General features: G+C 43.6%; 1 protein-coding gene across 9 annotated transcripts in view; it reads left to right on the top strand.

Moving 5' to 3' along the window:
* Piezo2 (piezo-type mechanosensitive ion channel component 2) overlaps positions 1-27,550 on the top strand; it is a 376,519-nt gene that overhangs the window by 297,660 nt on the left and 51,309 nt on the right. For all 9 annotated transcript variants that reach the window (XR_005496481.2, XM_063277327.1, XM_039097390.2 and 6 more), the window contains 11 exons: positions 8,652-8,828; positions 9,118-9,243; positions 10,549-10,749; positions 11,871-12,075; positions 12,189-12,290; positions 13,298-13,463; positions 16,206-16,449; positions 19,262-19,358; positions 20,306-20,465; positions 24,372-24,461; positions 26,301-26,422. Coding sequence is in view for 8 of the 9 variants with exons in the window: in XM_063277327.1 (XP_063133397.1) it covers positions 8,652-8,828; positions 9,118-9,243; positions 10,549-10,749; positions 11,871-12,075; positions 12,189-12,290; positions 13,298-13,463; positions 16,206-16,449; positions 19,262-19,358; positions 20,306-20,465; positions 24,372-24,461; positions 26,301-26,422 (1,690 nt within the window). In the remaining variant the exon portion in view is untranslated. The remainder of the gene's footprint in view (positions 1-8,651; positions 8,829-9,117; positions 9,244-10,548; positions 10,750-11,870; positions 12,076-12,188; positions 12,291-13,297; positions 13,464-16,205; positions 16,450-19,261; positions 19,359-20,305; positions 20,466-24,371; positions 24,462-26,300; positions 26,423-27,550) is intronic.

The following is a 27,550-nucleotide window of genomic DNA, read 5'->3' as shown; positions in this document are numbered from 1 at the left end:
ATAATTTGCTTTTTAACATTCAAATTAGCCCTACCATTGACTATGGGAAAACAGTCAATTCATTCCTCAAAGCATTTTGATAAAACACAGTATTCTGTTTGTGTCCAAGCACTTTGTAGATTATTGGACACGCCTATAAATAGCATCTCCTTCTTCCCCAGTTAATTCTGCAAAATAGCTCTTTTTTTTTTTTTGTTTTACTGTTTGTCTTCTTATTTTTTTTTATTTTTTTTATTTTTTTTTATTAACTTGAGTATTTCTTATATACATTTCGAGTGTTATTCCCTTTCCCGGTTTCCGGGCAAACATCCCCCTCCCCCCTCCCCTTCCTTATGGGTGTTCCCCTCCCAACCCTCCCACCATTGCCGCCCTCCCCCCATAGACTAGTTCACTGGGGGTTCAGTCTTAGCAGGACCCAGGGCTTCCCCTTCCATTGGTGCTCTTACTAGGATATTCATTGCTACCTATGGGGTCAGAGTCCAGGGTCAGTCCATGTATAGTCTTTAGGTAGTGGCTTAGTCCCTGGAAGCTCTGGTTGCTTGGCATTGTTGTACTTTTGGGGTCTCGAGCCCCTTCAAGCTCTTCCAGTTCTTTCTCTGATTCCTTCAATAGGGGACCTATTCTCAGTTCAGTGGTTTGCTGCTGGCATTCGCCTCTGTATTTGCTGTATTCTGGCTGTGTCTCTCAGGAGCGATCTACATCCGGCTCCTGTCGGTCTGCACTTCTTTGCTTCATCCATCTAGTCCAATTGGGTGGCTGTATATGTATGGGCCAAATGTGGGACAGGCTCTGAATGGGTGTTCCTTCAGTCTCTGTTTTAATCTTTGCCTCTCCCTTCCCTGCCAAGGGTATTCTTGTTCCCCCTTTTAAAGAAGGAGTGAAGCATTCACATTTTGATCATCCGTCTTGAGTTTCGTTTGTTCTAGGGATCTAGGGTAATTCAAGCATTTGGGCTAATAGCCACTTATCAATGAGTGCATACCATGTATGTCTTTCTGTGATTGGGTTAGTTCTCTCAGGATGATATTTTCCAGTTCCAACCATTTGCCTACGAATTTCATAAACTCGTTGTTTTTGATAGCTGAGTAGTATTCCATTGTGTAGATGTACCACATTTTCTGTATCCATTCCTCTGTTGAAGGGCATCTGGGTTCTTTCCATTTTCTGGCTATTATAAATAAGGCTGCGATGAACATAGTGGAGCACGTGTCTCTTTTATATGTTGAGGCATCTTTTGGGTATATGCCCAAGAGAGGTATAGCTGGATCCTCAGGCAGTTCAATGTCCAATTTTCTGAGGAACCTCCAGACTGATTTCCAGAATGGTTTTACCAGTCTGCAATCCCACCAACAATGGAGGAGTGTTCCTCTTTCTCCACAACCTCGCCAGCATCTGCTGTCACCTGAGTTTTTGATCTTAGCCATTCTCACTGGTGTGAGGTGAAATCTCAGGGTTGTTTTGATTTGCATTTCCCTTATGACTAAAGATGTTGAACATTTCTTTAGGTGTTTCTCAGCCATTCGGCATTCCTCAGCTGTGAATTCTTTGTTTAGCTCTGAACCCCATTTTTTAATAGGGTTATTTGTTTCCCTGCGGTCTAACTTCTTGAGTTCTTTGTATATTTTGGATATAAGGCCTCTATCTGTTGTAGGGTTGGTAAAGATCTTTTCCCAATCTGTTGGTTGCCGTTTTGTCCTAACCACAGTGTCCTTTGCCTTACAGAAGCTTTGCAGTTTTATGAGATCCCATTTGTCAATTCTTGATCTTAGAGCATAAGCCATTGGTGTTTTGTTCAGGAAATTTTTTCCAGTGCCCATGTGTTCCAGATGCTTCCCTAGTTTTTCTTCTATTAGTTTGAGTGTGTCTGCTTTGATGTGGAGGTCCTTGATCCACTTCGACTTAAGCTTTGTACAGGGTGATAAGCATGGATCGATCTGCATTCTTCTACATGTTGCCCTCCAGTTGAACCAGCACCATTTGCTGAAAATGCTATCTTTTTTCCATTGGATGGTTTTGGCTCCTTTGTCAAAAATCAAGTGACCATAGGTGTGTGGGTTCATTTCTGGGTCTTCAATTCTATTCCATTGGTCTATCTGTCTGTCTCTGTACCAATACCATGCAGTTTTTATCACTATTGCTCTGTAATACTGCTTGAGTTCAGGGATAGTGATTCCCCCTGAAGTCCTTTTATTGTTGAGGATAGCTTTAGCTATCCTGGGTTTTTTGTTATTCCAGATGAATTTGCAAATTGTTCTGTCTAACTCTTTGAAGAATTGGATTGGTATTTTGATGGGGATTGCATTGAATCTGTAGATTGCTTTTGGTAAAATGGCCATTTTTACTATATTAATCCTGCCAATCCATGAGCATGGGAGATCTTTCCATCTTCTGAGGTCTTCTTCAATTTCTTTCTTCAGTGTCTTGAAGTTCTTATTGTACAGATCTTTTACTTGCTTGGTTAAAGTCACACCGAGGTACTTTATATTATTTGGGTCTATTATGAGGGGTGTCGTTTCCCTAATTTCTTTCTCGGCTTGTTTCTCTTTTGTATAGAGGAAGGCAACTGATTTATTTGAGTTAATTTTATACCCAGCCACTTTGCTGAAGTTGTTTATCAGCTTTAGTAGTTCTCTGGTGGAACTTTTGGGATCACTTAAATATACTATCATATCATCTGCAAATAGTGATATTTTGACCTCTTCTTTTCCGATCTGTATCCCTTTGATCTCCTTTTGTTGTCTGATTGCTCTGGCTAGAACTTCAAGAACTATATTGAATAAGTAGGGAGAGAGTGGGCAGCCTTGTCTAGTCCCTGATTTTAGTGGGATTGCTTCAAGTTTCTCTCCATTTAGTTTAATGTTAGCAACTGGTTTGCTGTATATGGCTTTTACTATGTTTAGGTATGGGCCTTGAATTCCTATTCTTTCCAGGACTTTTATCATGAAGGGGTGTTGAATTTTGTCAAATGCTTTCTCAGCATCTAATGAAATGATCATGTGGTTCTGTTCTTTCAGTTTGTTTATATAATGGATCACGTTGATGGTTTTCCGTATATTAAACCATCCCTGCATGCCTGGGATGAAGCCTACTTGATCATGGTGGATGATTGTTTTGATGTGCTCTTGAATTCGGTTTGCCAGAATTTTATTGAGTATTTTTGCGTCGATATTCATAAGGGAAATTGGTCTGAAGTTCTCTTTCTTTGTTGTGTCTTTGTGTGGTTTAGGTATAAGAGTAATTGTAGATTCGTAGAAGGAATTCGGTAGGGCTCCATCTGTTTCAATTTTGTGGAATAGTTTGGATAATATTGGTATGAGGTCTTCTATGAAGGTTTGATAGAATTCTGCACTAAACCCATCTGGACCTGGGCTCTTTTTGGTTGGGAGACCTTTAATGACTGCTTCTATTTCCTTAGGAGTTATGGGGTTGTTTAACTGGTTTATCTGTTCCTGATTTAACTTTGATACCTGGTATCTGTCTAGGAAATTGTCCATTTCCTGAAGATTTTCAAATTTTGTTGAATATAGGTTTTTATAGTAAGATCTGATGATTTTTTGAATTTCCTCTGAATCTGTAGTTATGTCTCCCTTTTCATTTCTGATTTTGTTAATTTGGACGCACTCTCTGTGTCCTCTCGTTAGTCTGGCTAAGGGTTTATCTATCTTGTTGATTTTCTCAAAGAACCAACTTTTGGTCCTGTTGATTCTTTCTATGGTCCTTTTTGTTTCTACTTGGTTGATTTCAGCTCTGAGTTTGATTATTTCCTGCCTTCTACTCCTCCTGGGTGTATTTGCTTCTTTTTGTTCTAGAGCTTTTAGGTGTGCTGTCAAGCTGCTGACATATGCTCTTTCCTGTTTCTTTCTGCAGGCACTCAGCGCTATGAGTTTTCCTCTTAGCACAGCTTTCATTGTGTCCCATAAGTTTGAGTATGTTGTATCTTCATTTTCATTAAATTCTAAAAAGTTTTTAATTTCTTTCTTTATTTCTTCCTTGACCAGGTTATCATTGAGTAGAGCATTGTTCAATTTCCACGTATATGTGGGCGTTCTTCCCTTATTGTTATTGAAGACCAGTTTTAGGCCGTGGTGGTCCGATAGCACGCATGGGATTATTTCTATCTTTCTGTACCTGTTGAGGCCCGTTTTTTGACCAATTATATGGTCAATTTTGGAGAAAGTACCATGAGGAGCTGAGAAGAAGGTATATCCTTTTGCTTTAGGATAGAATGTTCTATAAATATCCGTTAAGTCCATTTGGCTCATGACTTCTCTTAGTCTGTCGACATCACTGTTTAATTTCTGTTTCCATGATCTGTCCATTGATGAGAGTGGGGTGTTGAAATCTCCCACTATTATTGTGTGAGGTGCAATGTGTGTTTTGAGCTTTAGTAAGGTTTCTTTTACGTATGTAGGTGCCCTTGTATTTGGGGCATAGATATTTAGGATTGAGAGTTCATCTTGGTGGATTTTTCCTTTGATGAATATGAAGTGTCCTTCCTTATCTTTTTTGATGACTTTTAGTTGGAAATTGATTTTATTTGATATTAGAATGGCTACTCCAGCTTGCTTCTTCTGACCATTTGCTTGGAAAGTTGTTTTCCAGCCTTTCACTCTGAGGTAGTGTCTGTCTTTGTCTCTGAGGTGTGTTTCCTGTAGGCAGCAGAATGCAGGGTCCTCGTTGCGTATCCAGTTTGTTAATCTATGTCTTTTTATTGGGGAGTTGAGGCCATTGATATTGAGAGATATTAAGGAATAGTGATTATTGTTTCCCTTTATATTCATATTTGGATGTGAGGTTATGTTTGTGTGCTTTCATTCTCTTTGTTTTGTTGCCAAGACGATTAGTTTCTTGCTTCTTCTAGGGTATAGCTTGCCTCCTTATGTTGGGCTTTACCATTTATTATCCTTTGTAGTGCTGGATTTGTAGAAAGATATTGTGTAAATTTGGTTTTGTCATGGAATATCTTGGTTTCTCCATCAATGTTAATTGAGAGTTTTGCTGGATACAGTAACCTGGGCTGGCATTTGTGTTCTCTTAGGGTCTGTATGACATCAGTCCAGGATCTTCTGGCCTTCATAGTTTCTGGCGAGAAGTCTGGTGTGATTCTGATAGGTCTCCCTTTATATGTTACTTGACCTTTTTCCCTTACTGCTTTTAATATTCTTTCTTTATTTTGTGCGTTTGGTGTTTTGACAATTATGTGACGGGAGGTGTTTCTTTTCTGGTCCAATCTATTCGGAGTTCTGTAGGCTTCTTGTATGCCTATGGGTATCTCTTTTTTTAGGTTAGGGAAGTTTTCTTATATGATTTTGTTGAAGATATTTACTGGTCCTTTGAGCTGGGAGTCTTCACTCTCTTCTATACCTATTATCCTTAGGTTTGATCTTCTCATTGAGTCCTGGATTTCCTGTATGTTTTGGACCAGTAGCTTTTTCCGCTTTACATTATCTTTGACAGTTGAGTCAATGATTTCTATGGAATCTTCTGCTCCTGAGATTCTCTCTTCCATCTCTTGTATTCTGTTGGTGAAGCTTGTATCTACAGCTCCTTGTCTCTTCTTTTGGTTTTCTATATCCAGGGTTGTTTCCATGTGTTCTTTCTTGATTGCTTCTATTTCCATTTTTAATTCCTTCATCTGTTTGATTGTGTTTTCCTGGAATTCTTTCAGGGATTTTTGCCATTCCTCTCTGTAGGCCTCTACTTGTTTATTAATGATTTCCTGTGTTTCCCTAAGTGTGTTCATGTCTTTCTTGAAGTCCTCCAGCATCATGATCAAATATGATTTTGAAACTAGATCTTGCTTTTCTGGTGTGTTTGGATATTCCATGTTTGTTTTGGCGGGAGAATTGGGCTCCGATGATGGCATGCAGTCTTGGTTTCTGTTGCTTGGGTTCCTGCGCTTGCCTCTCGCCATCAGATTATCTCTAGTGTTACTTTGTTCTGCTATTTCTGACAGTGGCTAGACTGACCTATAAGCCTGTGTGTCAGGAGTGCTGTAGACCTGTTTTCCTCTCTTTCAGTCAGTTATTGGGACAGTGTGTTCTGCTTTCCGGCGTGTAGTTTTTCCTCTCTACAGGTCTTCAGCTGTTCTTGTGGGCCTGTGTCTTGAGTTCACCAGGCAGCTTTCTTGCAGCAGAAAATTTGGTCTTACCTGTGGTCCCGAGGCTCAGGTTCGCTCGTGGGTTGCTGCCCAGGGGCTCTCTGCAGCGGCAGCAACCATGAAGACCTGTGCCGCCCCTTCCGGGAGCTTCAGTGCACCAGGGTTCCAGATGGTCTTTGGCTTTTTCCTCTGGCGTCCGAGATGTGTGTGCAGGGAGCAGTCTCTTCTGGTTTCCCAGGCTTGTCTGCCTCTCTGAAGGTTTAGCTCTCCCTCCCACGGGATTTGGGTGCAGAGAACTGTTTATCCGGTCTGTTTCTTTCAGGTTCCGGCGGTGTCTCAGGCGCAGAAGTCCTGCCGCTCCTGGGCCCTCCCCCACGGGAGCCCAGAGGCCTTATACAGTTTCCTCTTGGGCCAGGGATGTGGGCAGGGGTGAGCAGTGTTGGTGGTCTCTTCCGCTCTGCAGCCTCAGGAGTGCCCACCTGACCAGGTGGTTGGGTCTCTCTCTCACCGGGTCTGGGAGCAGAGAGCTGCTGCGGGCCGGGATCCGCGGGTGTGGGACTTCCGGTAAACACAGACCGTGCCTCCTAGAGAAATTCTGCTTCCGTGTCCCAAGCTCACCAGGCAGCTTTCTTGCAGCAGAAAATTTGGTCTTACCTGTGGTCCCGAGGCTCAGGTTCGCTCGTGGGGTGCTGCCCAGGGGCTCTCTGCAGCGGCAGCAACCAGGAAGACCTGTGCCGCCCCTTCCGGGAGCTTCAGTGCACCAGGGTTCCAGATGGTCTTTGGCTTTTTCCTCTGGCGTCCGAGATGTGTGTGCAGGGAGCAGTCTCTTCTGGTTTCCCAGGCTTGTCTGCCTCTCTGAAGGTTTAGCTCTCCCTCCCACGGGATTTGGGTGCAGAGAACTGTTTATCCGGTCTGTTTCTTTCAGGTTCCGGCGGTGTCTCAGGCGCAGAAGTCCTGCCGCTCCTGGGCCCTCCCCCACGGGAGCCCAGAGGCCTTATACAGTTTCCTCTTGGGCCAGGGATGTGGGCAGGGGTGAGCAGTGTTGGTGGTCTCTTCCGCTCTGCAGCCTCAGGAGTGCCCACCTGACCAGGCGGTTGGGTCTCTCTCTCACCGGGTCTGGGAGCAGAGAGCTGCTGCGGGCCGGGATTCGCGGGTGTGGGAAAATAGCTCTTTATAGCTTACTATTTCAGCACTTAATTCTCAGAGAGAGAGAGAGAGAGAGAGAGAGAGAGAGAGAGAGAGAGAATATGAATTTGCCTTCCATAGGGACAAGCAGGTGAGTTCAGGAGCAGAGAACATGCTGCACAAATGTTTGTTACTGTTCAAGTTTTCCATTTTCATATGTTTAAAGCCACTTTTGCGATCTATTCTCTAATAGCTCATAGAGCTGTGTACCTGATACATAGTGAGTTTTATAGTGAGCGCATGCTATAATTTTCACTGAGAGCAGCTGTATCCCTGAGACAGCATCAAAGTAAATTAACATGGCCCATGGCTGAATAAGACAGTGGTGTTTCTGGAGTCATCAAGAACTGTAAGCTGAGGAAACTGACTAGACCTGGGGACTGGCTAGATCTGTCTGCTTGATAAATACATGGACGTCCAGAGCCAACAGTCAAGATGAACCCATTGTCCTTCCCCTTAAATTAACATATTCTTGGTAATTCATATCATAACATGATACTTCACCTACTCAGACTCCCCCCCACAAAAAAAAAAAAGCTGGCTATCATGTCTCACACTTTCTCCATTTAAAAACCTGCCATGGTCAAACCAGTTGGCCATCAAATCAAGTTAATTTTACTTCCCAGGCAGTCCAGTCTGCATCTTTTATCAATGCAAGCACAGAACCACATGCTTTCACATCACTATGGTCCCTGACTCCACACCTCCATAGCTGTGGTAGAGCTGGGCTCTGACAGCTAACCTAGCCCTTACATTTCTCCCTCCTTAATTCTGTGGCATGTATTTAAATATATGCAAATCTTACCTTCAAACTCTCTGATGTCAGGTCTATACATGGACCACTATTTCCTACAGAGTGAGTTCATGTGCCATTTCATGGTTCAAAGGTACCAGTCAAAGCTTGACTTGAAATTTCCTCTCCATCCTCATCTTTGAGTAGCCCTAAAATGTCCTGATATCCAGTGGTTTATCCTCATCACACCACCTCTTGTCTTATTTTTTTGCTTCTGCGTCCTTGACCTTGAGTATGCCTTGCATCGTTCATAGCCTGTTTAAGCTTTCTGTCAATCCCCTCTTTGGACTGAGGACCCCTCAGGATGCTATTACAGGAGCCCAGGCACACTTATAAGTTAACTACTGTTACATTATATGGATTCTACCTGGTTTTGTGTCTGTCTGACTTATGAGATATAATATCTTCAAGACCACAGCGCCTCACTATCTTTGCAACACCCTGCACCTAAGGGAGTGCCTTACACATAAGAACTCAGACAACCTTTGCAGAACTGGAATCACATTATCCTGTGTTGTAAATGTCCTGCCACGCCATGTATTTTTGTTCCCATTTCTGATCTTGTGTTTTCAGGTGTCTCTGTTCAACTATGTATTTTTGATTTCTTGGGCATTTGCTCTGCCATATGCCAAACTCCGCCGTGTGGCTTCCAGTGTCTGCACTGTCTGGACGTGTGTGATCATCGTCTGCAAAATGTTGTACCAGCTGCAAACCATTAAGCCTGAGAACTTTTCTGTCAACTGCTCCTTGGTGAGCCTCAAAGTTGGGGGGCCTTCCGCGATGACCTCAAAAGGATCAAGAGAGATATATGGGGAGTCACAATACCAAGAACATTCTCTCTAGTTTAAAAGTCACCTCACCCACAGTAGCTTTATTCTGTCCATTTGATGGACATACATTTGCTTTTAACCTGAGAATGCTCCCTACTTGAAATGGGTCCTCACCTCCCTACCCCTCCAAACTCCCTTTGGCTGAAGGGGAGAAGCCTGCGCTCTAAAATTTAACAAGCTGTTTTTACTTCATTTTGCCTTCTTTCCAGCCCAATGAAAATCAAACCAACATACCCCTTAATGAGTTGAACAAGTCTCTTCTCTACAGTGCCCCTGTTGATCCCACTGAGTGGGTTGGCCTGAGGAAGTCCTCCCCTTTACTCGTCTACCTGAGGGTAAGGCTTCGTTGGACCTCATGTGGGCCTTTGCACAGTCATAGTTTGTGATTCCTGCTCCCCCCTCCTAAGACTCTTAGTAGCCTCTTTGATAGTAACTCTGTCTTCTTAGTTCATATCTAAAATGACTAAATACTAAAACCAGTATTATATTATGCTAAAGAGAAAGTGGCTAAGCAATCTGACTCAGTTCAATGAGAGACAACCAATACCTTCGTTATTACCTCAAGTCGCCATTAAAGTATACAGTTGGTGGTCACGTCAGAACTGAAGCAAGTCCAAACTACATTATTAAGGTTTTTGAAAAATAAAAACTTATAATATCATACATTATCTTTTCTAGACACAAAGAAAACTACTAATTAAAATCTATCAAGTTATTAATAATGATTATTTGTGAGAACAAAGCATAAAAGCACTTCAGGAAATACTTGCTGCCCATTTCTTCTTTTTTGAATGTTTAATAAGGAGCACATATTATATCACAAAATAACACAGCATATTTTAATAAAAACAGTCATAGAAACTTAATGGAAACAAAACCATTTAGAATCTTGCACATTCTTGTACGTTTCACACTGATGAATAACTCGAGCAACCTTAATCATTGTCCTAATCTCTCACAAGACAAAGATAAGACCTTTCCGCTGGGCGCCTGAGAGTTTTAAGTATATGATACACCCCCGTTCTATAATTTCCAGAGCTTCTACAAAGCCACTGTCCAAATATCTGTCAGGATAAAATAAAGTGACAGTTGGAAAGCCTGACAGATGGCTTCTGGCACCCGTTGACACAAGTCAATGCTCTTGTCATGAGTATTATGACCAGGATTTTACCATCCTGAACTTGCTTCTCACTTTACCTCTCTCTCTGGCAAGTCTACAGAGGTATTAGATTCCCTCTCCAATTGTCATCCTGTCCCCACAATCAGTGGCTTCCCCAGTGGTCCCTGAGATACTTTGCACATAAGGGTCGCAAACAAGGAGAGACTGCCTTCCTCTGGGTTTTCTGTGCTGCTCTCTTGGTATGAGGCATGTACTCAGCAAGCAGCAGCCACAGTCTTGTGCCCAGAGAGACTGGACCCTAGCATAACAGTTAGCCCATTTCCATTACGATGGTAGGGCTGCAGTAAATAAGACAGAGAAATAGGTTCAATACTATATCGAAGACAGGTGACATCTAGTATAACATTGCCTTTTGAGACATCTGGATTTTCAAAGCAACAATTTACTACAATTGCTCAGAAGGACCAAGTCGCAATGCCTGTAGTGTACACAGATGTGTTTTCTTGCTTGCTGTTTGTAGAACAACCTCCTGATGTTGGCGATTTTGGCCTTCGAAGTCACTGTTTACCGACATCAGGAGTACTATCGAGGCCGAAACAACTTGACTGCTCCGGTGTCTAAAACTATCTTTCATGACATCACAAGGTTACATCTAGATGATGGGCTTATCAATTGTGCCAAATATTTTGTAAACTACTTCTTCTACAAGTTTGGCCTAGAGGTAAGTTTCCTTGCTCAAGTCTTTGGTTTCTTTGCATGAATCTTTATATCTTTTCTTCAGGCCAGTTGGTCACTGAGGGTTCATTACACGTCTCCAGTTTTTGCTTCACAAAGCTACTGAGGGTGATAGGTCAGCTTAGCTCAAGTTCTCAAAAGTCGGGAGCCAGTAGCCCAGATAACAACAGTGCACTTTGTCCCTAGGTCTCCTGAGCCATCTAAACATATATCCGCAATCATCTTGGTTTCTTATTAAGAATAGATTTTTCCATCTTTGCGTTCATTTTGAATGCGTAAACTGAGAGGTGAACTCTTGTGACACCGAGTGGTGATGAAAGAATAGTAACAAAGTGGGAGAGTGGAACTCAATAATGATAATCTATAATGGAATTAAGGGGACAAATTTACAGTGGTGACACTTCACAAGGACCTTATAGCTGTCACCTTCTGTGCTGTTGAAGCAGTTTCTACGAAAAGCACAGTCAGTTCTCACAGAAGGAATCACACAGCATTTCTATATCCACAGTTAAAAAAAAACACTCAACAGTGAGGCCTTGGGGATGCTTTTGTGGACCGTGTATTCCAATGATGATTTCTGTACCCAGAGATCTGGTTGCAGCCCAGACTTTGGTATGACTCAGTATTTGGGAAAGCATTGTTCTCCATCATCTCCTGATTGATTAAATCAAGAGCACAATAACCTATAGCTGGGCAGGAGAGGTTAGGCAAGAGAGGGAGAAGGAGGGTCATGGAAGAGGAGTCACCATCAGGATACAAATGAAGAAGGAAGTGCCAGGGCAAGTCCAAGGTGACAGGTAAAGGACCCTGTGGCTGGAAAGTAGGCCAGGTTAGAATAGAATAGAATAGAATAGAATAGAATAGAATAGAATAGAATAGAATAGAATAGAATGTCGGGTTAGAATACCTCAGAACCTGCCCATCATAGTGCCTTGAAGCTTATCAATAACTATAAAGGTTCCTGTATCATTATTTCTGAGCAATGGGGTGCCCCTGCTTTTACACTGAGGCTCCTCCAACCAGTACAGACAGACTAAAAAGCAGTGCTCTCTGTTGTCCCTTCCTAATAAATGCAATCTTTCTTGTCTCTTAACAATCCTTATACAGACCTGTTTCCTAATGTCAGTGAACGTAATTGGACAGCGAATGGACTTCTACGCCATGATTCATGCCTGTTGGCTGATCGGTGTCTTGTACCGTCGCAGAAGAAAAGCCATTGCTGAGGTCTGGCCCAAGTACTGCTGCTTCCTGGCTTGCATCATCACCTTCCAGTACTTTGTCTGCATAGGCATCCCTCCTGCCCCCTGCCGAGGTGAGCATCCTGCCTAGAGCATCTAGCCTTAGCCAGTGGACCACGGGGAAGTGCAGCGACATACCGGGGATACCAGGGAACTGACTGTGTCTGCTCATCCCTGCCCCTTGCAGATTACCCATGGAGGTTCAAGGGTGCCAACTTCAATGACAACATCATCAAGTGGCTGTACTTCCCAGATTTCATCGTGCGGCCCAACCCTGTGTTTCTTGTCTGTAAGTTTTCTGCTGTGGGACCATGGGGGTGTAGGTATTAGTTGGTTTGTATTTGCTCGTTAGTTTTCAAATGGTAGGCATTAGTACTCTTAGTTCCCTCATTGAACTTTGCAAGGGTGTGAAGTTTATCTTATGCATTCCTATTCCGAGTCACCAATACCTCCTAATTCAGTTCACGTCCACTTGCAAAAGGAACAAATCAACTTTGAAGTAACTTGCTTCAACCCCTCTATTCACATATGCCTGCCTCTTTATGGATAGACTGGAGAGGCAGCTTTGTAAGTTGACTCCATTTGCAGCCATCACGGCAGGGAGACCAAAGTGAAAGACAGGGCTGTGGTAGCAATGAGGAGCCTTGGATGTCAGCCCCATGAGAGCTGCATGCCCAGACTTCTAGGACAGTGAGAAAATGGATGGCTGGAGGAGCAGTGCTTCTGGAACAGTAGGGGGTGGCAGTGCCATGGAAAATTCCAGAGTGGGGCTGATTTTTTAAATCGAGGAAGCTACCTGTGCCTTGGGAGTGGCCCAAAGACCTGCCCCAGGAAATCTCTGCTCTGAGCAGCTCAGAGCCCCTGTTCATGACCTTTCACATCCTGCCTGCCTTGGCCACCGGCTCTCAAACACCCTCAGTGCAAGCACTGACTGAAGTCTGGTTACAAACGCAAAGGAGCTGGTGAGCAGAAAGAGCAGGATGTCTGTATCCATGTGAAGGATAAGCAGGCATTCCAGTGACTTTCTCAGCACTGGTAGGTGAAGATCCATGGAGGCAGGCGCCTAGCATTTGGACATGACAGCATCCTGATGTCACCATTGCCAGCCCTGCGTACCTTATACTCACTCTGTTGCCCCCATGCTGAGATCAGGAAATGGGGACTTGGTTCCAACCTTAGAAGCCGACATGCTCCTTGGGGACACAAGTGACATAGGAACTCGGACTCCGACTAGCTGTGGTGACTGCGTGCGTCGTCGTTTTAGAACCTGAAGAGTGGCTGCTTTTGTCTTGCCAGATGACTTCATGCTGCTCCTGTGTGCTTCCTTACAACGACAGATTTTTGAGGACGAAAACAAGGCAGCTGTGCGCATCATGGCCGGGGACAATGTCGAGATTTGCATGAACCTTGACGCGGCCTCATTCAGCCAGCATAACCCTGTACCAGATTTCATTCACTGCAGGTAACGGCAACTCCGTCTCTTCACGCGGGCAGTCTCTGTGTGCAGTAGTGTCCGAGCTGCTCCTTTACTGCAGCTCTCTCTGTGGACCACAGGGGAAGTAGATGGGCCTCTGAGTTATACCTCTGTGTCCCTCTTGTCCCCACAGAATGTCATTAATGGCCTCAGTCTCCAACAGAAACTGTAATAGATCAATAATACCAGTAGGCATCCCTCCAGGAAGAATCCTTTCTGCTCCTCATCTATCTTCCCTCGTCCTCCTTCATCCATCTTCTTCTGCTTATCCCTCTCTATTTTCTTTACCCTTCATCTACCTGCTCTCTTTCCTACCTCTCTCGTTCATTCCTTAATCTCTCCTCATCCTGAGTCTCTTATCCCCACTGTGTTTCCTCATCCTTGTCCTTCCTCATCCTCTCCTCTTTTCTTGTCTTTATCTCCCCCTCCTCTAGTCCTCACCCTAATCAGTCCTACCTAATCACCCCCATCTCTGTCCCTCCTCATCAAAACCCCTCCTCATTTCTTCCTCCATCATTCCTCATCTCTATCCCTCCTCACCATGTCTATCACTCCTGTCTTTCCTCTTCCTCCCCCTTGTGTTCAAGAGCCTAGAGAGTGAAGCCCCCAGAGCTTCCCTGAGTGGTTCCGTCCATATGTCCCGTCTCCCAGAGGTTCCGTCCATATGTCCCGTCTCCCAGATCCCTGTGTGGGATCCGTTTATAGTTCTGTCTTCCACTCTGTCTTCCCAGTCAGGCAACACCCAGCCTTTCCTTCCTGAGCTTCTCTGCAGGAGCTCCGATGTATACCCAGCCCAATTTCTCTCCTGGTGCATTCATTCTGTATTTTGAGATTTCCAGACATAGTTTCATGCCAAGCCCTGCCTGGAGTCAGGCTCCCCAGCTCTCCTAACGCAGGAAAGCTTTTTAGACTGACTTCAGCCACAGTGTAGTAGCCTAACAGCACTGTGGAATCTGGCTTTGTGGCTTAGGGCTGATCCTGCAGCCTCTAAGGCTCCTGGGTTAGTGTTTGTCCTTGACTCCTGCTGGGAAGATAGAGCAGAGGCAGACAGACAGCACTAAGACATCATGGTGTCTGTGTGGAATGCCCCATCTTGGGCTCCAGAGACGGGTGGCATGCAGGTGTCACTTTTTAAGAACCTGTCTGATCTGCTCTTCTAAAGTGTAAGCACAGGGGGCAAAGCCCTTCTGATTCTCTTCTTGTCCCATTTCCATTGGATTGTATGGAGCCCATATCCTACAAGTATTACTTATCAAGCTTCCATTGCCTGGTTGTTTTAGGCATCAGACTCCATTCCAAATGCTTTAACTTCCATTGAGCCAGAGCTCGACCCCTCTGGCCACCTCTGGCAGGGTGTATACTGTCACAGTCTACTTTATCTGTGTAAGAAGCTAGCAGGTTTGCTAATCACGATCATGGCCCTCCCACTTTTATTTTAGAAAACTAAAGGATTACAGTTATTCTGAAATAAATATTTTTTATTTTATTCTTTTTTTTTTTCGCAGCTGGGGACCGAACCCAGGGCCTTGCGCTTGCTAGGCAAGCGCTCTACCACTGAGCTAAATCTCCAACCCCTTTAATTGTATTCTTAAAATCAGTAATGTCAAAAGTTTGTCTATCTGATAAATGCAGTAAGACACGCCTTGTTTTCTAATACTGCTTGCAAAACTGGAGCATACATTATAGAGATTATTTATTAACCTTCTATAAATTATAGCCCATTAATCAAACAGTAAATTTGGAATTTATTCTCTGACTCTTTTCCATAAACCCAAGAGGAAAAGCTTCCGGAACAAAGCCTCAGTGAAGGGGTGGACAGGCAGTGGAGACTCCTGGCCAGAGCCATAATACCTGCTACCTGAAGCCCAGGCTCTAGAAGCATCCACCGCTGCTAGTTACTGTAGAAAATCTTGGGTCTTATACTCCAGTCTCACCTTTCATGAGTAAAGCCCCTGGGAATGGACAGCCCTTCAGAGAACCCTGCATGGGCCCAGTGACATCCAGACACAGAATATCAGAGTTGTTCTTTCATCTATGAGGAGAATTTTTCTAGTGAAATTTTTGTATGTAGTATGCATCCTCTGTAATGTAATAATATAAATTTCTAGTTCCTTAAAAGGAACCCGTTGCTCATTTTCCTACCAGGCAGGAGACACCTATACCTTGGAATGGTTTTTACCTTATAATTATTTATCTTAGTTAGGGGTTTACTGCTGTGAACAGACACCGTGACCAAGACAACTCTTAAAAGGACAACATTTAATCGGGGCTGGCTTACAGGTTCAGAGGTTCAGTCCATTATCATCAAGGTGGGAGCATGGCAGCTCACCCCCACAGTGACACACTTCTTCTAACAAGGCCACACCTACTCCAACAAGGCCACACCTCCAAATAATGCCATTCCCTGAGCATATGCAAGCCACTACATTATCCATGCCTCTAGGAGAAGGACAAAGAGAAATTTGAATATTCAAGTGGTAGGCATAAAATGTTTTGTGAGAAATTAGCCTCGAATGAGATGACCATGAGCATACTTACCCATGGTTTTTCTCCACTTATTATTTGTCTAGGACTAATAATGTAGGGGCTTCCTATGCAGCAGGGGCTTCCTATGCACGGGGCTCGCGTGGCCAGTTCAATGTGAAAAAGGAGGTTTCCCTCCTTAAAGAAGAGCTCTTGGTTTTCCTTGTGTTGCCAATGCCTTTGCATGCCCCGGCGTCTGTTTTGCAGATCTTACTTGGACATGTCCAAAGTGATCATCTTCAGCTACCTCTTCTGGTTCGTCCTCACCATCATCTTCATTACCGGAACGACCAGGATCAGCATCTTTTGCATGGGTTACCTGGTGGCCTGTTTCTATTTCCTGCTCTTTGGAGGTGATCTGCTCCTGAAACCCATCAAGAGCATCCTACGCTACTGGGACTGGCTGATTGCATACAACGTGTTTGTGATCACCATGAAAAACATACTGTCAGTAAGTGGTTCCCACTAATAACATACTTGTGATTTCAGTACAAGAATAAACAGTTCACTTGGTGCTCCTTAAAAGGCCCAGTTTCTCATGTGACTCCTAAAAGTCGCAGCCAAGACACTGCAAGTTCCGGCTTCAGTGACTGTCACTCTTGGTTTTACAGTGTTAAGTGAATCCTTTCTGCTTCTGTTCCCCATTTGGGGTCACATGCTAGGAGATGATGCATTCAACGAATAAAATCTAAAATGATTTACTACTTCAAATCCTGTCCTTCCCAAGGAACAAGATTGTGTGTCTCATCGTGTTTCTATGAAGCAGCCCTTTTATGACCGAATAGGCTTTACTGAACCCTCCAAAATCTTACCATGCTCACCCAAAAGGAACTGCGTTGCCTAGAAAGAATTGTAGAATGTATGGCAAAGTAAGATGTTTTCTGGAATGTTCTGTTGTGTGGAAAATGAGGGGAAAAGGGCTTTTCGGTGCAGAATCATTTTATGCCCCTAGAGATGAGGGAGAAAATTCAGCCCTAGGTTATTTCTGAGTGCAGACATCTAGATGAGGACGTGAGGTAACCATGTGCAGTGGAGGAATAATGCACATTGCTTGCTGTGGTCAGGGGTAACTTGTATCCCAATGTTACAGGTAACTCGTCCAGCTCAGGGCTAACTCCAGCATCACACCCATCGCTTACACAAGCACTGGCGTTCTTTAGTGCCACAGAAAACTTAACCAACAACCTTCCTAAGCAGAAGATACTAGTGCCTCTCCACTGGGCTATAACTGATGAGCCTTGTGCCTGCTCTCATGGCTGTGGTGGGTCGGTCATGCATTAATAGGACAGCGCCGTGATGGTCCCTACTTCTTCCCTTCCTACCTTCTTATGAAGGTGTTCACTAGGCAGCCACTTGTCAAACTACAAGGTGTATTTTTTAAGACTTTTTCATGTGAACCAGTTTGTTTAGGGATCTAGGAAAGTGTGTCTAGCCATGAAGAGTTGAATTGTTTATTTTTATGTACAGTCTACTGAATGATTAGTTTGATAATTGACAATATACAGGCTTTATTTAAGAGTTTAGCTCACTAACACAATTTTCACAGGGAGTGATATTGGGGGTAGTTTTGGGGGTGTGAAACAGGACAGCAGCTTGCTGGCTCATTCTGAGGCTAATTTCATGGGAAGAGCTGATCCTGGGAAGTACACAGATACACTATCTCTTCATCCAGCTACCCATCCATCAATCTGTTTATCCATCCATTTCTTTATTCAGACATATGCACTTGTTTCCATCCATCCACACCCACCTATTTATCCATATGTCCATCTTTCCATCCATCCATCTGTCCACCAACTTATTTATCCATCCACCCCTTTATCTATCCATTCATATCTGTTTCCATCCATTAATTTATCAATCCACCCACCCATCCATCCATCCATTTATTCATTCTACAAAAGTACATTATAGGTTAGCTCTTTGCTAAACATATTCATACATTTTGAAGGTCCAGATAGCAGTAGGACGACTAGGGTGCTTTGAGATACTCACATTTTGAAAGGGATGATAGCTTCTGTTATAAATAATTACAACGTAATCACTGGTAACAAAAGTTACAATGTTGGGGGTGAGTGAACAGAATGTCCTTTTCTACTATCGTTCCTAGAAAATGCAGGAGGTAGCATTCACTGGAGGCAAACAGACAAAAACATATTGAAAAGTCTCTAAAGACTGAAGAGGTCAGTCCCTGCCCAGAGGAAAAGAACAAAAACTTAATGGCATGGGATTAGAGCCCAGGTTTACATTCTCATTTTCACAGCTACAGACTCCAAGCTGAGTAACTGCTATTTGGGGAGTAAAGGCTTTTGAGTGTCCAAGGGCCATACGCACAGCTGACCCCATAGCGTTGCTGACCCCATGTGTTGACTTGCAATGGTTAGTGTTTATTTAAACTACCTAACTCAGGATTGGAACTGGATGTAAGAATTTATTACTATGGAAGAACTACATACAACCAACAGAAAAGACTTCTTTACTGAGAGGATTGGTCAAACAAGTCTTCATGCACGTAGACTTTCCGTGATTTCTCTGAAGGATTGGTTTCAGCCACTGACTCCCTAATATTTAGGATCTCAGTTACTTTTTATTGCAACATTTTCATGGAGCCCACATATATCCTCCTTTATGTTTTATATTTTCTTCAGATAATGTATAAATATAAACTTCAAGCACCTATATGCAAATGAATGCTTTAATACACAATAAGGGACAATGACAGGGAAAAACATATGTAGGTTCAATACAGGTCCTCCCCCAGAGCAACTATTTTCTATTCAAAGTTGGTGAAATCCTAGGATGTTGGATTCATATATGTGAGGGCAGTGTATCACACACTAAGGCCACTCTTAAACTGAGACCTGGGCTGATCTCCTAGGGATCAGTGTAAGTTTGAGTCATGTGACCTATGAGAAAATAATTCTACTCAAAGCAAAGACTTTTAGTGCATTCCCATAGGGTAAAGGCTTGTCCTACAGTAGGCAGCTTTCTTTGTAAAGACCAGTGCTTCCGAGAGCAGAAGCATCACACTGGAGACCCCCTTCCTGTTCCCACTGAGAGGAGTGTCTTCTGAGTTTGCATTGCTCTCCAAATAGCTAATGCTAACTATATGTATTCAGTGTGGAGAGTGCTATTTCACACACTACGGGATGCTCTGGAAACATTGCCATTGGGTCCTAGTGAATTCTTGCACACTGGGTTCTTTAGACATCAATGTTGTTTTCTAGAGTCAGAGATCCAGGTTTACCTTATTTCCTTTTCAGATAGGAGCCTGTGGATACATCGGTGCACTGGTGAGAAACAGCTGCTGGCTGATCCAAGCGTTCAGCCTGGCCTGCACGGTGAAAGGCTATAAAATGCGTAAGTATAACAGGACCGTGTGGGAGAAGAAATATAGAAAAGAAAGAGCAGCTATGTTGTTCTGACTTAAAACCTAGAGGAAAACACAGAGAAATGAGCTAGAGGTGGAGTCAACTCTGCCCTGAGATGAAAACTATGGAGGATACTATGTGAGGGACAATGGCCTATAACACAGGGTGTCCCCCAGAGCCCCGCCACATGGGGGTAGTAAAGGTGACTCCATGTACTTTCCCCAATAAGATTCAAAACAAGTCCAGCCACCTTCTCAAAAGTGCAGTTGCTCCAGTTAGAATGGACAGTCCTCAGGTTTGCAGACCTTCTCTCTTCAAGAAGCTGAGGGAACTTTGGGCTCAGAAAGCCAACTGGAAAGAGCCCTAGAATTTCTGGAATAGTTTTCCTCCAAGAGACAATTGGAAATGCTATTTCTGCCATTTGCCTCTAGCTCAAGAACATAGGTCATAGCACCTGTCCACTTCCATGAGGCTCAGAAAGGCTATTTAGATACCATGCACTCTTGGCTGTGGTTTCTAATTTAGGCTGTACTTAGCAGAGGATTACACTGGTCTCTGGAAATTGCTTAGTATAAAATGTGTGGCCACCGCCTTCTACTAGACTAGCCTGTGTTCAGTTGATTCTGGGTGGGACTCCTACATTAGAGCATTTCATCTGCCATCCAGATGTTGTTTCTCCATAGCTCTTGGGGAGTCCATGCCAGGGGCTTTCATGTGTTGGACAGTGTCAGCAGTTCACTGGGGCCCTCTCATGCTCATTTCAGACTTGGGGAGTATAGTTTTGCTTAAGAGGTACTCAGATCAAGAATAAGAACATCGGAGTTTCACTCATGTGCCTGCGGGATTTCCCGAGCCTGGCTCTGTAGACTTTATACAACAACGAGGACAGAAACGGGTGTTCATTTACATTGGGTTCTCCCCTGCCTTGTGTCTCAGCTGAAGATGACTCCAGATGCAAGCTGCCCAGTGGGGAGGCAGGGATCATCTGGGACAGCATCTGCTTTGCGTTTCTCCTGCTACAGAGGAGAGTCTTCATGAGTTACTATTTCCTGCATGTCGTGGCTGACATTAAAGCATCCCAGATCCTGGCATCCAGGTGGGTCAGGCTGCTTCCACCAACAGCTCTCCCTGAATGTACTACGGCTAGACCTTCGCTATCTGACATTGCTTACATGTCATTCCCTGAAGGACTGGATACATCTAAAATAGACTCGTAAGAAGAACCCCTGTCAGTATTGAGGTTTGGTCTTTTGCTGTGTATTGTAATGCTAAGTTTAGCCCCCAAGACTTGTTTGTCCCAGAGAGGAGTCCTCATGTAGACCCAAGTGACCGTATGTGACCTTGCCCCCAAGTTAATTTTGATTGGTGAATAAAAATGCCAATAGCCAATAACTGGACAGAAGTGTGGGGGTAAGTAGGGTTCCCAGGGCTGAGAAGTTGAAGGTGAACTGGGAATGCAGGCGGGGGAGAGGGGGTGAGGAGGAAGAAAAGTTGCCATGAGTTAAGAGTCAAAAAAACATGGCCCTGAGGCTGGCCAATTGAAGTTAAGAGCAGCCCAGGTGAAACATAGTAAGTAGTAACACAGAGTTATTGATAGATTTTAATAGCATATTTTAATATCTGCCCAACTCTAGTGGTAATTAAGGCTTATTGTAAATGATAGCAACCTGTGAGTAGCACCGTGGCAAATGATTTGAATAGATAAACCCTCAGAGACAACATAGGAGTGGATTCAACTCAGTGGAAAAGTACATTTGATTCTCTGCATCACAAAAGGGGGAGGCTTGGGTGAAAAGAAAGAACATACACAAATGTCCCAAAAGTATATGCATTGACGCTCAATATTATAGTTTATCAGCCAAATGCAAATTAAAAAAACCTACAGTTTGACATTATTCTCCGCCCCCACCCAGTGAGAATGGCTCCTACTGAAAAACCAAAAACTCAGTACTGATGGGGATGAGGTGAGACAGAACCCTCATACACTGTTAGTGAGAATATTAACTATTAGTTAATATTAGTTAGCCACCAAGGAAAGAATGGAGTAGTTCCAAAATAGCTCAGACACTGAGCACAGGACCTAGCTAGCACTTCTCTAGTCCCCTGACCTTTCCTACCTACTCTTCCTGTCCTTTTAATTTCGTCCCCACCTCACCTGATTATCTTCTCTGGGCAGCTTCACATTGTCACGCTTCCCTCCTTGGACTCCACCCTTCCTCCAGTTCCCACCCCTTCTCTTTGGTTTTAGAAAAGACTCTGGAGATGAGAGGCCACCAACAGGCATGCCACTGCTTGCAGGGGACAGAAGCTCAGTATGCACTTGTCTGGAGAAACTGGCATTGCTCAGACAGCAGAGGATCCAAAGTGTTCTCTACCTAACACTCATTAAGTTAATTTCCTATATGAAATGACCAATTCCTGTCTTTGAACTTGAGGTTCATGCATATAATCATAGGTGTTCACAACACCAATTTCCCTTCACCTGCCAGGAAAAAAGAATTTATGTTAGAAGTTCATTTATATGAGTGTGATTCTATCCTTTGTCACCCAAGTTGGGGTCACATAGGGGTCACCCTTGTAGCATGTACTCTCATTTCATAGGCTAACTGTAGCTTTATTTAACCTAAAATAGTGCTGTAATTTATGAGTATAATAATGTTTAGTGACCAGTACATCCCTTTCAGAGATGCCAGAATGAGATAGAATTGTCTTAGACTCTGCATTGCCATGAGAGAAACATGGTATGGCAGGCAGGCTGACCATAGCGTAAATGTATCTTTCAGCATTGTAGTAGCTAGAAGACAAGTGTTGGACTGCCAGCAGTTTGGGTGTCTAGTGAGTGAGACTCTGTAGCCATTACACTAAGTCCCCTTATGGTAGAAAGGACCAGAGACTTCCTGGACCTACTACACTCATTCCAATTATAAATTAGTCATCTTGCAAGGCCCTACTTCCGAATGTTGTCACTTGGGCATTAGGATTTTAACATGACACGAACATTCAGGCAATAGTGGATGTGACGTAAGAAACATTTGGGAGTCCGTGAGAGCCTGTCAAGGGTGTGTTACCAATTTCATGGCTTGAACTAGGCTGCCTTCCATTCCAAGAAGCAATCTAAAGAATGGGTAGAGTAAGAGGAGGAGGACAGGGGTACAGCCACAGTGATATCGTTACCAAAGGTTTGTGTCTGCCCGTACACTGGCAGTGACGTCTGGGTAGACAGAGGAAAGCACGAGGTGGACCTGGCTCCTTTTTCCTTTCTTAGATTAGCAGAGCTTTGGTGTGTCTATCAGTTTGCACGTCTATCACCTGTGTCTGGGGGAGATGCTCAGTGGGTAAAATGTTTGCCGCACAAGCATGAGGACCTGAGTCCCGGTCCCCAGGATCCATCTAAAAATGCAGGTGTGGCATTGTGCACTGGTAACCCCAGCCCTGGAGGTTGGAGACAGCCAGAACCCCAGCAGTCGCTGTCCATCTAATCTAACCAAAATGACTAGTTCCATATCAGGGAAAGATCTCGCCTTAAAAAAATAGCGTGGAGGGAGGGTCAGGAGAGGTGAGGGTTCAATACTGCAAAGACTGCTCTTGTAGAGGGAGGGCCCAAGTCCCATTCCCAGAATCCACGTCAACTGACTCAACTCACAACTGCCTGTAACTCCAGAAGGATCCGACACCACTGACCTCCAGAGACCTGTACTGATCTTCACACAGACTTACTCACAAACTTATAATAAAAGACTAAATAAGTATTTTTTAAAAAATAATGTGGAAAAGGATTGAGGAAGATAACCCAATATCAATAGCACCCTTTGGCCTCTGCACTTGCCCACATGGGTGACTGTATCCACACAAATATCTGCATGCAGTACACTCATGGAGAGAGAAGCAGACAGACAGACACAGAGACAGACACACAGAGAGAGACAGACACAGACACAGAGAGACAGAGACAAATACAGAGAAAAACAGAGAGGGACAGAGAGAGAGGGAAAAAGAGACAGACAGACAGACAGACAGACAGACACAGAGACAGACACACAGAGAGAGACAGACACAGACACAGAGAGACAGAGACAAATACAGAGAAAAACAGAGAGGGACAGAGAGAGAGGGAAAAAGAGACAGACAGACAGAGAGACACAGAGACGGACACACAGAGAGACAGAGACAGACAGACACAGAGAGGGACACACAGAAATACAGAGAGACAGAGACAGAGGTATTGCAGGAATGGAAATGTGAAAAATGCATAAATTCCTCAGACATCGAGCAAAGCAAGAAGGCAAGGAAGGGACCTGGAGCCCAAGCCATGCCATTGGCAAGAGGACTCTGCTCCTTTCCCTGTCGTACAAGGAAAAGGATGACAATGGAAAGGATATGTGTGAGTAGCTCAGCGACTTCCTGTCTCAGGACCACTAGTCCCTCTAGGACAGCCATGCATGGCCTGTGGGTCACAACCCCTTTGTAAGGGTCTAATGCCCCTTTAACAAGAGTTGCCCAAGCCCATCAGAAAAGACAGATAAACTTACATTACGATTCATAACAGTAGCAAGGTTACAGTTATGAGGTAGCAATGAAATAATGTTATGGTCGGGAGGAGGAACTGTATTAAAAGGTCGCAGCATTAGGAAGGTTGAGAAACACTGCTCTGTAAGTCTAGAAGCCTGAAGCTATGTCCTTTACTAGAAGTGAATGTCACTTGATAAATGTGTGGCACACAATTGAAATCATTTAGTGTTTGAAAAGCAAAACATTTTCTCTCCACTGGCCTTCGGGGGTGGCAGAAAGCCCACCTACTCCCAAGGGGCTATTTTCTTCATTGTTTAGTCACTCTGAAAGAGCACCCAGAAGAAGCAGGTTACTTCAGCCAGGAAAGGTCTGTCAGTCCCAATAAAAGGATGTCATGACCTCTGATCATCTCCAGGAAAAGTTGAGCGGGACTTTTGATTGATTTCAATCAAAAGAATATTGATTTCTTTTTCTGTTCCCAACTTTATTTCAGAGGGGCCGAACTTTTCCAGGCTACAATTGTGAAAGCTGTAAAGGCAAGAATTGAAGAAGAGAAAAAATCCATGGACCAGCTGAAGAGACAGTAAGGACACTCTTCCCTCTGCTTCTCTGCCCCTTTTGCATCAGTCTATACAACCGTTTCTTGGCTCTGACCCCTGAAAAGGGTATCCTTGTCTAACAATGAAGGGGATGTCTAAAGACTGGTCCACACTGTATAGTGAGTGTTGATTGCTCTGTCAGATAAGGCACTAACCCTGCTATGCTGGAGAGGAAGGCAGTTTAACAGGATGGTAGCTACAGGATGTGGGAAAGGCGCTATCTTGGGAAAGGGCAGGGAGACAGCACAAATTCAGTTACTTCATCTAGAGTCCTGAGCTGGTCGTTGAAGTTCTCTGACCATTTGGTGTTGTTCAATTAGAGTGCACAGTTGTCCCTTATGAGCTTTTGTGAATAATGACAAAGTAATGAAAGAAGCCAAGCATTTCTGGATTCAGGGAATAAATATGGAGTCAGCATCAGAAGCATCTTTTGAAATAATACAATGCATGTTCAGGAAAATGGATGGGCTCTGACATGTAGGGTCCACAGGAACTAGAAACAGCACTGGTGTGACTAGACTCTTCCCAATCTGACTCGACACTTTTCCTACCACATCATCCTGGATGAGACAGGGGTGAGGTGACATGGGTCAGGGGTAGGCTGACATGGGACAGGGTGGCCTGACATGGGACAGGTGTGGGCTGACATGGGACAGAGGTCGACTGACATGGGTCAGGGGAGGGCTGACTTGGGTCAGGGATAGGTTGACATGGAACAGGGGTCGGTTGATATGGGACAGGGGAGGGCTGACAGGACTCAGGAAATTTGAGAGTTCAATCATAAAGAATTTTCTAGCAATGGGTCAAACTTCTAAGAACTAGTAAACATCTGTATTTTGATTTAATGTTTAAAGGCTAATATCCAGAGAATTTGAACCCTGGATACTTTTTTTTCAAGAAAGTGGAAACCCTGTCCCATCCTTTCAAGAAAGTCCCCAGAGTTTATAAGAGCATCTTCATTCCCTTTTGACCTCAGTTCCCAGTTTCTAGCCCTTGGAAGGTATTCTCTTAAATAAATTAGATTATTCCACAGCATGGCTGTTTACACAGAAGCCTGAGATGAATGTGCAAACTGTAATGTTCTGGCAGTGTGCTGCAACTCTTACGGTTCTCTCTAGCTCCGACACAGTGGACGAACACATGTAGAATTGCTCTGCCTTTAGAATCTTCTCTCACTTCCGGTGAGACTGGACTCTTTGTATCTGGTTAAGAATGCAACCCTGGAGCAGAAGGCATGGCTCAGCCATTGGAGTTTGGCTGATCTTCCAGCAGACCTGGGCTCTATTCCAGCACTTACCTACAACTCTAGCTCCAGCGCATCCGATGTCCTTTTTGGTCCTCTGCAGCCACTAGGCATGCACATGGGACATATACATACATGAGTGCAGGGGAAACACTCGTCCACATAAAATTAACAAAAAAAATGTAAAACATTTGGTTATATATAATGTGCTGTCATCAGACTGGCTATGATGCAAAATGAGAACAGATACCAAAAGCTAACCTTAGCATCGTGACTATTGATAATTATTACTAACCCTAGTATCTATGAAACACGGAGTACCGTGGTGTCTCACCCTCTCCCTCCCTCCCTCCCCTCTCCTCTCCTCTCCCTTTCCCTGCCCCTCCCCTCGTGTGTGTATGAGTTATTTATTGCTGATAAACAATGGTCTCATAGTGCTTAACTACTTCAAAGTAAACTGAGCACCTTTCTCATGGATTCAGACGCTCGGATACACAATAGGCACCCACGGTGCTTAGCCTTGACGACATGGCTACTGCGCATGCGCTCTTTTTTGTTGTTAACACTGCCTTATTTTTAGGATGGATCGCATCAAAGCCCGGCAGCAAAAGTACAAAAAGGGTAAGGAGAGGATGCTGAGCTTGACCCAGGAGTCAGGGGAAGGCCAGGACATCCAGAAAGTCTCAGAAGAAGACGATGAAAGTATGTCACATTTTCGTCTTACTGAGTGCTTTGACATCCGATAACGGCATGCTGTTGGTAGGGCTGCAAAGTACCACTTGTTTCCGTGCTGTCAGGAGCCTCCCAATGTGACTAGATATGTTTGCTTCATTAGCATGTATTTAGTGAATGAATAATTTTGTAAGCATCTACTCTTCAACGTGATTCCTTTAATGAACACAGCCTGGTTTAGTTCACAGACATATTTCTAAAGAAATTGGCATGGTTTTTGCTTAATCTGTTCCATTAGAGAAGAGGTTTTAGATACGCTGCCTTGAGTGTCTACAAACTCAACATGAAAAATTAAATATGCATGCACACTTTGTGTCCCTTGTGAATATTTACAGTTCAATGTTCAGCTGTTACTCATCATAAGGAGTTCACTGTGAAACATAGAACTTATTATTATATTTAATTATAGATTTATCCAATTACAGATTTAACAGTTTTGTTAGGAAGCCTGCATGCTTTTCCACTTTGGGGAATTTAAAAAAAAAAAACAAAAAACAAAAAACAAAAAACAGTGCATGGTCTCTGTCAAGTTCCTAGATTCTCTACATTAGCAGTAACCGTCCTCCAATCATGTACTGACTACTGACGTTATCAAGAGAAAAAGTCCTACTCTTGTGCTTGGTGCATGTTAATGACTTGTTTACCACTAAGTCCTTCTTTAAAATGGGCAATGATTCTTTCATATTAATTTAATTAAAAAAATAAAAATAGAAACCTCAGTGTAAGACACATTTTCGATGAATACTTCCTTTTTAATCTTTCTTTACATGCCTTTAGACCCTAGGAAGAGAGTGAAGGAGTAGTATACTGTCAAGAGAGTGAAGGAGTAGTATACTGTCAAGAGAGTGAAGGAGTAGTATACTGTCAAGAGAGTGAAGGAGTAGTATACTGTCAAGAGAGTGAAGGAGTAGTAAACTATCAAGAATGTTCAGTGCTTACCTTTGCAGGGGACTGTTTCAGCATATGAGTAGTTCTATAGTTAGCAGACTTCCTTTTCCTGGCCTCTGATGTGTTTTTGCAACTTACCTAGATTTGACGATTTGAGTTGTTAAAGCGGGGTTTTCAAAACTTGTGTGCTCACTTCCGAAGAATTAATGT

The sequence above is a fragment of the Rattus norvegicus genome, chromosome 18 (genome assembly GCF_036323735.1).
Source record: "Rattus norvegicus strain BN/NHsdMcwi chromosome 18, GRCr8, whole genome shotgun sequence".
NCBI classification, from domain to species: domain Eukaryota; kingdom Metazoa; phylum Chordata; class Mammalia; order Rodentia; family Muridae; genus Rattus; species Rattus norvegicus.
The sequence above is the reverse complement of the archived record's forward strand: the minus strand, read 5'-3'. Positions and strand labels throughout refer to the sequence as shown.